At 49.9% G+C, this 12,458-nt stretch overlaps 1 protein-coding gene across 9 annotated transcripts in view; it reads right to left on the reverse strand.

The window, feature by feature from the left end:
- The window catches only part of LOC119947832 (transducin-like enhancer protein 4), a 137,415-nt gene extending 133,962 nt beyond the window's left edge, over positions 1–3,453 (reverse strand). For 8 of the 9 annotated variants that reach the window (XM_038769475.1, XM_038769473.1, XM_038769474.1 and 5 more), the window contains exons 1-3: positions 2,371–3,178; positions 1,464–1,561; positions 413–476 (exon numbers count right to left, since the gene is read on the reverse strand). In XM_038769475.1, coding sequence (XP_038625403.1) covers positions 413–476; positions 1,464–1,561; positions 2,371–2,415 — 207 coding nt within the window. In that variant the 5' untranslated portion in view covers positions 2,416–3,178. Of the gene's footprint in view, positions 1–412; positions 477–1,463; positions 1,562–2,370; positions 3,179–3,435 lie in introns of those variants that run through there. The other variant, XM_038769462.1, reaches the window with a different exon arrangement.
- Positions 3,454–12,458: the final 9,005 nt, after the last annotated feature.

The following is a 12,458-nucleotide window of genomic DNA, read 5'->3' on the forward strand; positions in this document are numbered from 1 at the left end:
TTTAGAATAATATAAGCACAATAGGAGTAAACAGTTGAGCAGATTTTTGTTTAGTCCAAATTGCTTAGAATCGTATTAGCACAGTAACAAAGCAAGCCATGAAAACACTAAAATTTTGCTTGGGGCTAAAACCAAACCATGATGAGCTTTATTTGGGGGTGGGAAAAGCGGGGGGATTTCATATAAACAAAAATCTCTGCACTTAGGTTTTGAGCCAGATTTTCAATTGAAGCTAGTTGTCAAAGGCAAGTTATAACCCCCTCGGAAGTACGGAGGTTTGTAATGGAAACACTGCCACCACCTCAACTACACTCTCATGATCCATCTCGTAGCCCCAAGCAATCTGAATGCATTCCTGCTCTTGGTATACCCAACTAATAGACATTTTGGATATATTTTGCAGCTCTCTTACCATGACATAATGTCGCTGCATTTCTGTCTTCTCACTGGCCAGTTTTTCACATTCTAGCTTCAAACTGTTCAAAACATAATGAAGCATGAGTACTCTGTACTGCTCGATTTGCATCCTTCTCCAGATCATCGATATATACCAATCATCAATTTAAACAGCCCGTTCCCATCCCCACCAGAGAAAGGAGCCTTAGCTTTCCCCTTTCAGGAGAGCCTGGATTGTTCCAAGCGCTTCTTTTCCTAACTCAATCTGTTTCCTGGAGCTGATATGAAAAGGAGTTATAGCTCGAGAGAAACAGAGGAGGAAAAACAAAACAAAACATTCAACCGCCCATGAAGTCGATACATGAGATTTACAAATGCTGTCGCAACTTAGTTTTCCTTAATGTTCTGCAAAGAAATTAATAGCATTGTGGTTGAGAAGGGTTTTGTGTCTCCCCGCCCCCCCCCCCCACCCATCGCCCCCAATTCCAAAATGTATACGGGGGAAAAGAGTTGATTTTTTTTCGGATTTTGTTGATATTGTTGTCTTACACATTTGCCAATCAGGTAAGAAGACGGGCATGTTTGTTACAAGACTAAGGGGCGAAAAAACCCAGTTCTTTCCAAGTCTCTTTTCGGAAGACACTGATCATCCTCCGAACGAACACCCCCCCTTCCCTCCCCCGCCCCGGCAACATGGCAGATATGGGAGCTTCTCCACCTTTCGGGGGAGGCTGGGAATGGGAGGTCCAGGTCCAAAGAAGTCCTGAGCAATAACCGAGAAAGTCAAAATGCGCCATGATCTTTCCTAGTCACCATCTGGGCTTCCCACATTTGCTTCCTGCTTCGCAAAGTGCCCCAAGGAGCTGATTTATTTGCACCTGTCCTTGGCGGGAGAGAGGACAGGGGTGAGGGATGTGGGGGGGTTGGCGGCGGTATCTGCTTTTGTGAGACAAAAGCCACCCATCCGTTCGAGCCTCGCCAAAAAGCCGCGGGAGGGGCGGGGGAAACCAAAGCCTGACAACAAGGGCTGAGCAAACACGAGGATCAGAAAAAGTAAACATCATTACCTGTGGTATTGTGCCTGCAAAAACTGAAACTCCTCCTTAATCCGATCGCAGGACTCGGAAATGGTAAATTTAAAGGGTTGAGCAGGCTGATGCGGTGCCTAAGGAACAACAATAAAATAGTTCATTATACCACATCTCAGAGCTGAGCGAGGGAGAGTCAAAGGGGGGGGGGGCAGAGAGCGAGAGAGATGGGGGGGATCCCCACCAGTGCTAACGGGGGGGGGGGGGGCACATCGCACCGGGGACAAACCTTCCTCCTCCCTATAGCGTTTCCGAATATGTATCACTGAAAAAGTCTCGCGCTTGAGGACTGAGAGGCAGACCCCCGCCCCCCAACACACAGATCCGAAACCCCAAGTTCCCGTCCCCAAGATCCCCCTTGGCAACAAGGTTAAGGAAAAACAGTCAGACGGCCCCCCGCTACCAACACACACACACACACCCCACCCGGAATCGAAATCGCCACCATCGGTGTTGGGGAGACTTTAGTCAGTGAAACTCTGATCAAGTGGTGGGGGGAGATGGATGGGACACACACTTCTCTCCGAGGGAACCTTCAAAAGCGGAGGAACGTGCACTTTGGGGAGTTTCACTGGGTTTTTTGTTGTTGGTTTAAATACCGGGGGTCCGAGCCCCCAGTCCTTTTCCATCTCCGCGACCAACTGAGAGATTTGGCGGAATCAGGGTTGGCGAAGACAACAATAAGAAAATGGCTCCAAGTCAGTGGCCCCTGTGGCTCTCCGTCCCCCGTCCCCCCGACACAGACACACACTCCGCCCCCCCGTTCGCCAGGGACTGCAACGCGCGAAGGGAGGTCGAGGCGGCGTCTCTGTTCCTTCTCTCCCGGGCAAAGTCATCACCTCTCAGCCCAGGCTCCCAAGTGTCCCCCCGGCGGCCCCTCACTCACCGGGTGTCTGCTTTGAGGATACATCTTGCTCAGATCGCGAATCATCCAAACCGATTTGGTTGGCGGAGGCGGCGACGGCGCTAAGCAGAACAGCAGCAGTAGGAGCAGGAGCAGGAACGGCAGCAGGCAGCGGCAGGAGCTCGGCTCATCTGTTTGAACGGCGGCGGCAGGAGGGGAAGGTGCTGCAGGAGATGCGCTCGGCGGCGGCGGCTCGGTCCCGGGCCCAGCGGAACCTCTCCCACATTCCACTCGGGCTGTCACTGGCCAGCAGTCATGGTCGCGGGGCAAACGTCAAAGATCGGCTGCTTCGCTCCCGGCGCTCGATGGGATCCGTCCGTCCGTCCTCGCGAGCCGCTCCCTTCAACTACTCGGCAGGAGCCACACCATTCACGCCCACTCCCTGCATCCGACCCCACCTAAAACAAACCCGAGCCCTTCGTCCACCAGCACTGTCTCGCCTCGCCCGCCAACCCCTCCAAACTTTCCTCTATTTGTCTTTTACTTGGCTATTATTCCTCCAGGGGCAACGTCTCCCTCTTCTTCTCTTGAAGAAAATGCAAACTCCTCTGGTTCGGAGTCGGTCTTCTTGTTTGGCTTTGGGGGTTTTCTGGCGATCTCTCGACTCGCGGCAACAATCTCTTAAATGCCCCCTTAGCGTCTCTCTCCTCTTTTACCACAACTCATTTCCTTATTTTTCTTCCTTCCTGTTTTTCGTTCTGCTCTCTCTCAAACTGAAGGGGGAGGTTTAAAAAAAAAACCGCGTCGCGGCTTTTTATTTCTCTCTCCTTGCAGACTCTACGAGCTACCCCAGACCACTAAACCTTATACAGGACGTTTGTGTGCGAGAGAGATGATGGGGGGGAGGGGGAGGGGGGGAAAGGGGGAGGGAGGGGGAGGGAGGGAGGGAGGGAGGGAGAGAGAGAGAGAGAGAGAAAGAGAGAGAGAGAAAGAGAGAGAGAGAAAGAGAGAGAGAGAGAGCAGCAAGAAACCTAAACACCCGCTCTGAACAGCTCTAACAACACGCTCTGGCTAGCTGACTTCTTTGACCAGATTTAGCAGCAGCACCTCATTAGCATTCTGATACATATTCACAGAAGTCGGGCCGATGAGCGCGGAGGATCCCGGGAGATGTAGTCCGGACCCGGAGACTGCCCTAGCCGCTCCAAGAGGCACAACCCGTGCCCGGGACTACATTCCCCGCCGGGCAACGCGACCGTCCTCCACGGCCCCGGCTCCTTGGCCCCGCCTCCCCCCGGCGCAGCGGTTGGAGCCGGCAACCAATCGGCGAGCGCTGAACATTAATCGCCGTTCTGCGTTCCTGCCCATCATTTCCCCGCTGACGAATGGGGAGCCGGCGGGGAGGAGCCGGGCGGGGTCGGCCCCACGTGGGGGCCGGGAGGTGCCTGCGGTTCTAACCAATGGGCGGTGCGGGACGAGGAAGAGGGAGGCGGGGAAGAGGCGGTCCGACCTGAGGTGCAGCTTTCGCGGGCGCTGACGTTCCTTAGCGCGAGCGTTCGAACAGGGGAAACATTTGTTCAGCTGTCAATCAAAGTAACGTGGGGGCTTGGAGGCGCTTGCCTGCTGCCGCCGCCGCCGCCGCTGTCGCGGCTGCATCTCTGGGCCTGGGGAGGGTGGCAAAACCAGAAGGGTGGAGGGGGCGGTAGGGAAGTGGGGACGGATGGGCGGGGTGCTGCTAGTGCTGCTGCTGGGCAGATGCTCTCAACTTCCTCTCCGGCTGTCCCCCTTCTTCCTCTTCCCACTCTCCGACTCCAAACCCAAACACACACACACACACACACACGTCCCTCCTCGCTCCACCACTGCATCCGCCGCGCCAGGAATGCGGGCTAATTAGAGTCCAATGTCTCCTTAAAGAGACAAGCTCGGCCTTGTGTAACGTGCCGAAACCCCTGTTGAGACAAGAGAGGGAGGATCACGCTGATCCCACTTCTTTCAGTTCACATCAATTTTACGCGCCGCTGGAGCCGGCATAATTTTCCGTGTGAACGGGAACTCGGTCCCCTGCCTTAGGATCCAGAGCGGCACGGGGAGGGGGGCGCCAGGCTTGCAAGAGATTGCGAGAGGGGGGCTCCAGGGTGGCGGGAAGGGATCGGGTTGCTATTCGTCCCGGAAGCTTGCCAGGGTCGCCCTCGGTGACTTCTAGTCTCCCACGACCTATCTCCGGACCAGGGAATGGATAGGGGGCGGGCAGGGCCTTCTGCAAGGAGAGCAGGGTGGGGGGATTCTCAAAGAAACTTGAATTGCTCTGGCTCCTTTCCTCTGGGCCCGGCGCGGCAGGCACACAAAGCACCTGCTTCCCTCCCTTCCGCTCACCCCCTAGTCGAACCGGGGGGCCGAGGAGAGCCGGGGGGCGGGGGGGGGAACCCCATGATCGGAAGCAGCTGTGCAGGCAGTCTATGGTCGGGGTATGGGGGGTGGTCTATCTGTAGTCCTGCAGTAAATGCTCAAAAAATCCCATGGATTGATGAGTGGAAAGAGCACAGGGCTGGAAATCGAGAATCCTTTTTTATGGTATTTAAGTGCCTACTAGGTGGCAGGCACCGTACTGAGGACTGGGGTAGATGCAAGTTAATCAGATTGGACACAGTCCCTGCCCCACGTGGGTTCAATTCGGCAACAGAGACAATCCCTACCCAACAACGGGCTCACAGTCTAGAAGGGGGAGACAGACAATAAAACAAAACAGACAGGTGTCAGTACCATCATGTTCCAAACACTGTTCTAAGCACTGGAGTAGATGCAAGTTAATCAGTTTGGACACAGTCCCTGCCCCACATGGGGCTCACAGTCTCGATCCCCATTTTACAGGTGAGGTTGCTGAGGCACAGATTAAGTGAAATTACTGGCCCAAGGTCACACAGCAAACAAGTGGTGGAGCCAGGAGCCAGGCCCGTGCTCTATCCATTAGACCACACTGCTTCTCAGTTCAGTTCTGGGCCTAATCCCAGCTCTGCCACTGGCCTGCTGAGTGAGCTTGGGCAAGTCACTTCACTCTTCTGGGGCTCAGTTTCCTCATCTGCAAAATGGGGATTTGATACCTGCTCCCTTCCTATTAGACTGTGCGAGACCAACGATAGGGACTACGTCCAACCTGATTATCTTGTGTCTATTCCAGCACTTAGAACAGCGCTCAACAAATACCACTATTTTTATTATTTTCATTTTATTATCATTATAATAATATGATATAACTAGACTGTATGATCGTTATGGGCAGAGAACGTGTCTGCTGTTTCTGTTGTACTCTCCCGAATGCTTAGTACAGCGCTCTGCATTGTATGTGCTCAATAAATACCATTGATCCTCTAGACTGTCAGCCTGTTGTGGGCAGGGATTGTCTCTATTGCTGTATTGTTCTTTCCAAGCCCTTAGGACAGTGCTCTGCACACAGTAAGCGCTCAATAAATACAATTGAATGAATTTATTACTGTTATTATTGCCTAATGGCCCTCCAGGCACCTTTTCCCCAGCAGTGGGGGTGGAGGGAGGGGAAGTGAGGGAGAAATCTAAGCCTTTTCCGTCACCCTGCACTTCATACTCCTCTCTTCCAAAAGCTGGGGAGAAGGAGGGCATCCTTCTATTTATGTATTTGTTGAACACTGGTGGTACCAAGCACTCTAATAAGCACTGGGGTAGGTACAAACTAATCATGTTGAACACAATCCCTGTCCCATGTGGGGCTCACAGTTTTCATCCCCATTTTACAGATGAGGTAACAGAGGCCCAGAGAAGTGAAGTGACTTGCCCAGGGTCACACAGCAGGCAAGTGGCGGAGCTGGCATTAGAACCCAGATCCTTCTGACTGCCAAACCCGTGCTCTATCCACTAGGCCACATTGCATCTGTTCGTACATCTTAAAAGCCCTTTCTTCTTCTCTGTCTCCCTTCCAGCCACTTATACTGGTTCCATCCTCCGCGGGACCCATTGAGTTCAGAGAAGATTGAGATTTAGTCACTGATTCAGTCCTCTTCGAGATTGCCGCGGGGCAGGTGCTGGGTCCGTTTCAAAGCCTCCCTCTGTAGACTGTAAACTCCTTGTGAGCAAGGGATTGTGTCTTCCAGCTCTGCTGTAGTGTTCTCTCCTGAGCCCTTAGTACAGTGCTCAACAACCAGTAAACAGTTCAATAAATAACACTGACTGACTGGCTGTGTGTGTTACACATGTATGTACTCAGAACATTAGCTTGGATCATGTTGGGGCTGAGTTAGTTATGTTAGTCATTATGCACTTGACAAGGCTATCAGCCTCCTAGCCGACCCCCCTGCCTCTAGGTTCTTCCCTCTCCAGTCTGTACTTTGCTCTGTCGCCCGGATCATTTTTTCTAAAACACTCTTCTGCACACCTCTGCCCAGTCCTTAAAAGCCCCCGATGGTTGCTTATCGGAGAGAAGCAGTGTGGCTCAGTGGAAAGAGCACGGGCTTGGGAGTCAGAGGTCATGGGTTCTAATCCCGGCTCCATCACTTGTCAGCTGTGTGACTTTGGGCAAGTCATTTGAATTCTCTGTGCCTCAGTTACCTCACCTGTAAAATGGGGATTAAAAGACTGTGAGCCCCATGTGGGACAACCTGATTACCTTGTATCCCCCCCCAGTGCTTAGAACAGTGATTACACATAGCGCTTAACAAATGCCATTATTATTACTATTGTTATCGCTCTCCACATCAGACAGAGACTCCTCACCATCTGCTTTAAGACATTCTGAATCAGCTCTCTCGTTCCTTCCTACTCATCCACTCTCTCCTCCCACTACACCTCAACTCCTACACTCCGTTGCCCTGAAGCTAACCTACTCACCATGCCACCGTGCCTCATTTTCAGATCTCTAGCCAATAACCCCCTGTTCACACGCTCCCTCCTGCCCGGAACAGAACGTCCTCCCTCTTCACAGACGACAGATCACTGCATTCCCCATCTTCAAAGCCTTTCTGAAATCACACCTCCTGGTCTTCTGTAATTGATTTCTCATAGTAATCAAGTAATCAATCAATCGTATTTATTGAGTGCTTACTGTGTGCAGAGCACTGTACTAAGCGCTTGGGAAGTACAAGTTGGCAACATATAGAGACGGTCCCTACCCAACAGTGGGCTCACAGTCTAGAAGGGGGAGACAGAGAACAAAACAAAACATATTAACAAAATAAAATAAATAGAATAGATAGGTACAAGTAAAATAAATAGAGTAATACATACGTACAAACATATATACATATATACAGGTGCTGTGGGGAAGGGAAGGAGGTAAGGCAGGCGGGATAGAGAGGGGAAGGAGGGGGAGAGGAAGGGGGGGCTCAGTCTGGGAGGGCCTCCTGGAGGAGGTGAGCTCTCAGTAGGGCCTTGAAGGGAGGAAGAGAGCTAGCTTGGCGGATGGGCAGAGGGAGGGCATTCCAGGCCAGGGGGATAATGTGGGCCGGGGGTCGACGGCGGGACAAGCGAGAAGGAGGCACGGTGAGGAGATTAGCCGCGGAGGGTGTGGGCTGGGCTGTAGAAGGAGAGAAGGGAGGTGAGGTAGGAGGGGGCGAAGTGATGGAGAGCCTTGAAGCCGAGGGTGAGGAGTTTCTGCCTGATGCCTAGGTTGATTGGCAGCCACTGGAGATTTTTGAGAAGGGGACTAATATGCCCAGAGCATTTCTGGACAAAGACAGTCCGGGCAGCGGTGTGAAGTATGGATTGAAGTGGGGAGAGACACGAGGATGGGAGATTGGAGAGGAGGCTGATACAGTAGTCCAGATGGGACAAGATGAGAGCTTGAACGAGCAGGGTAGCGGTTTGGATGGAGAGGAAAGGGCGGATCTTGGCAATGTTGCGGAGTTGAGACCGGCAGGTTTTGGTGACGGCTTGGATGTACGGGGTGAATGAGAGAGCGGAGTCGAGGATGACACCAAGGTTGCGGGCTTGTGAGATGGGAAGGATGGTAGTGCCATCAACAGTGATGGGAAAGTCAGGGAGAGGGCAGGGTTTGGGAGGGAAGATAAGGAGTTCAGTCTTGGACATGTTGAGTTTTAGGTGGTGGGCAGACATCCAGATGGAGATGTTCTGAAGGCAGGAGGAGATGCGAGCCTGGAGGGAGGGAGAGAGAGCAGGGGCAGAGATGTAGATCTGGGTGTCATCAGCATAGAGATGATAGTTGAAGCCGTGGGAGCGAATGAGGTCACCAAGGGAGTGAGTGTAGATCGAGAACAGAAGGGGACCAAGAACTGAACCTTGAAGAACCCCTACAGTAAGGGGATGGGAGGGGGAGGAGGAGCCTGCAAAAGAGACTGAGAATGAACGCCCGGAGAGATAAGAGGAGAACCAGGAGATAATCATGATGGTATTCGTTAAGTGCTATGTGCCAAGCACTGTTCTAAGCACAGAGGTAGATACAAGGTCATCAAGTTTGTCCCAAGTGGGACTTACAGTCTCAATCCCCATTTTACAGATGAGGTAAATCTGTTCAACACAGAGAAGTGAAGTGACTTGCTCAAAGTCACACAGCTGTCAAGTGGTGGAGGTGGGATTAGAACCCATGACCTCTGACTCCCAAGCCCGGGGTCTTTCCACTAAGCCAGGCTAGAGTGGCCCCCAGAAGGCCAGTCTGGGCTACATCATCCATTGAGCACTTTTGAACTTATTTATATCTACCCTCCTCAGCTCTTGTGTAGATATGTTTATTCACTTGTACATTCAGTTACTTATTTTGACTATGCTAGTTGTAAATTTTTGCATGTGTATCTCCCCCATTAGAGTGTGAGCTCCTTGAGAAACAGTGTGGTTTAGGGGAAAGAGCCTGAGCCTGGGAGTCAGAGGACCCTGATTCTAATCCCAACTCTGCCACTTACCTCCTGTGTGCCCTTGGGCAAGCCCATCAATCATTCAGTGGTATTTATTGAGTGCTTACTGTGGGCAGAGCACTATACTAAGCTCTTAGGAGAGAACAACAGATCCCTGCCCCCAAGGAATTTAACAGTCCCATGAGTTCTCCATGCCTCATTTCCCTCATCCATAGAATGGGGATCTCTTTCTTGTTCTCCCTCCCATGTAGACTGGGACTGTATCCAACCTGATTATCTTGTAATAACAATAATAATAAAAATGATGGCATTTATTAAGTGCTTACTATGTGCAATGCACTGTTCTAAGGGCTGGGGAGGTAACAGGGTGATCAGGTTGTCCCACAGGGGGCTCACAGTCTTAATCCCCATTTTACAGATGAGGTAACTGAGGCACAGAGAAGTTAAGTGACTTGCCCAAAGTCACACAGCTGACAATTGGCGGAGCCGGGATTTGAACCCATGACCTCTGACTCCAAAGCCCGTGCTCTTTCCACTGAGCCAAGCTGCTTCAGGATTGTACCAATCTTGATGCTTAGTACAGTGCTTGACACACTGTAAGCACTTAACAAAGACCTCAATTATTACTGTGGGCAGGAAATGTGCCACTTCATTATTATGTACTTCCCAAGCACCTACTACAGAGCCCTGCACCCCGTGGATACTATATTACTATTACTATATCACTTCTTGGCCATTTCCTGCTCATGCCTTGCTCCCGTCGGCCCCTTGCTCACCTTGTCCCCAGGATCTGGACCTCCCTCCCCCTGCCAAAAATCGACCAGACCATTGCTCTCTCCACCTCCAAAATTCTTTTAAAATCTCCCAAACGTTCCCCAACTAATCACTATGACCATGATTCTTATTAACCCTCAGCCAACTCTTGAACCTATGTCTTTATCAATCAATCGACCATAGCAGAGCACTGTACTTGGGAGAGTACAATAGAGAAAGTAAACACAATCCCCGCCCTTAAGGAGCTGAAAAATAGCTGCGGAGAGAGAAACTAAAATTATAGGTTGCAGGAAGTAAGTAACATTGTTTAAAGATACATAGTAACTGCTACGGTGGTGTGAGTACAAAAGTGTTTAGGTGATGTGGAAGTGCTGATTTGGAAATACTAGGGAAATAGCATGGAAAGATGAGAGATTAGTCAGGGAAGGTTTCCTGGAAGAGATGAGATTCTTATTAGCGCTTTGAAGATGGGGAGAGTGGGTGGTCTGTTGGATGTGAAGGGGGAGGAATTCCAAGTCGGAGGGAGAAAATGGGCAAGGGGTCAATGACGAGAAAAACAAGATCGAGGTAAAGTGAGTAGGTTGGCATTGGAGGAGCGAAGTGTGCGGAATGGGTTGGAGCAGGAAATCAGGGAGGTAAGGTAGGAGGGCAAGCTGGGGGCAATCAGGGGGCAAGCTGATTGAGTGCTCTCCCCCTTCTATACTGTGAGCCCAGGGTTGGGTAGGGACTGTCTCTATCTGTTGCCAACTCTTACTTCCCAAGCTCTTAGTACAGTGCTCTGCACACAGTAAGCACTCAATAAATACGATTGAATGAATGAATGCCTTAAAGCCGACTGTAAGGAGTTTCTGTTGGATGTGGAGGTGGATGGGCAATCCCTGGAGGTTCTTGAGGAGTGGGGAAACATGGACTGAATGGTTTTGTAGAATGCATTCGAGAGAGTCAGATTGTCTTTGAAACAATTCAATTTTGAGGGATCTAACAGCCTCGAAACATTATATATGTGTACACACACACACACACATACTTCATTACAGTATTTCAATTTAATACTCGTCCACCATTTTTAATAATCTCCCCCAGAACAGTTCTGGTCTATCACATGATTTCCCATCATAGAAATCCTTGTACAATGTTGCAAATGAGCCATCAATCAGGGTATAATATCTCAGCCCATGTGCTATTACTTTTGGAAACTAGCAAAAGCGATGTGATCGGATTATTCACCGATCACTTGCAAAATTTCAATCAAAATAATGGTGGAGTTCTGGGAGAGTTTTACTCATTCAGAACTACTTTTTCCAGATTAACTTCAAATAGACAAAATAATTTGGAATGCTTTTTATTTTAGTTAAAAAAAATCGATTCCTAAGAAAGGCTTAATAGGCTCAGATTCAGCTTTAAAAGTATTTTATGGTCAAGTTGCAAATTCTTAAAATAAATGCAGAGTACCAATGTAGATCACTTTTTAGGGGGAGCTTGTTTTGGGACTGAGTTGATTTGAAACTCTGACAAAAAAAGGGTTAACCTCTGAATCCAATGTAGAGGGCTTCATGATAAATCAATCCTCTTCGGGTTTAAAAAGTCATTGTAACACACCCACACGTGAAAACGTGCAGAAACAGCCCCCCCCCCCCCCCCATAACTGTGAAGTTCACCTACTCAGTCTCCATGGACATGTAAAAAGCATCCTCCCTTGTGTTGTTGTGTTTGTCACTTTTGCCTCCTTGATGCATGATCCTCTCAATCAGTCAGTCAATCAATCAATGGTATTTATTGAGCACTTATGCTGGGCAAAGCACTTAACTAAGCATTTGAGAGAATACAATAGAGTTGGTATACAATCCCTACCCTCAGGGAGCTTTTAAATCCAGGCAGGGGAGGCAGAGACTAAAATAAATCACAGGTAGGGGGAAACTGCCAAGTTTAAATTGGTTGGGGTGGTGGAGAGGAGAAAAGGAGTGACTACTGAAAGGCTGAAGTGACTTAATAGCATTGGGAACAAGTGCTACTGACATGAATACACGTGGTCAGTCCCTCCCACTAGCATTTTGAATCAATCACTCCATCAATGGTATTTAGTAAGCGCTTATTCTGTGCAGAATGCTGTACTAAGCTCTCCGGAGAGTACAGTACAATAGAGTGGGTGGTCACGATCCCTGGCCACAAGGAGCTTACGGTCTAGAGGTGATAATATCTGTAGACTGTCATGCGTTTTTGCCTCTCCCCCTGCGGCAGCCAAACCCTTCCTGAGCTAAAGAAATCTCGGGGAGCCACCACCCCTCTAGGCTGTTCTGGGAGTCACCGTGTTGACTCTAATTGTGGAACAAAGACTGACCAGTTTGCATCTACCTCAGAGCTTAGCACATAGAAAGCACTTTGTAAATTATCTAATTATTATTATTTTATGTCAAGGAATGTGTTTAGGGTAGATGGTTCAGAGAACGAGTTTTCCTGAATTGTATCTAGATGATGGAACTCTGTTTCTACCTGCAGCACAAAATCAATATTCCACCCATTTTC

Source organism: Tachyglossus aculeatus, chromosome X4, assembly GCF_015852505.1.
Source record: "Tachyglossus aculeatus isolate mTacAcu1 chromosome X4, mTacAcu1.pri, whole genome shotgun sequence".
NCBI lineage: Eukaryota > Metazoa > Chordata > Mammalia > Monotremata > Tachyglossidae > Tachyglossus > Tachyglossus aculeatus.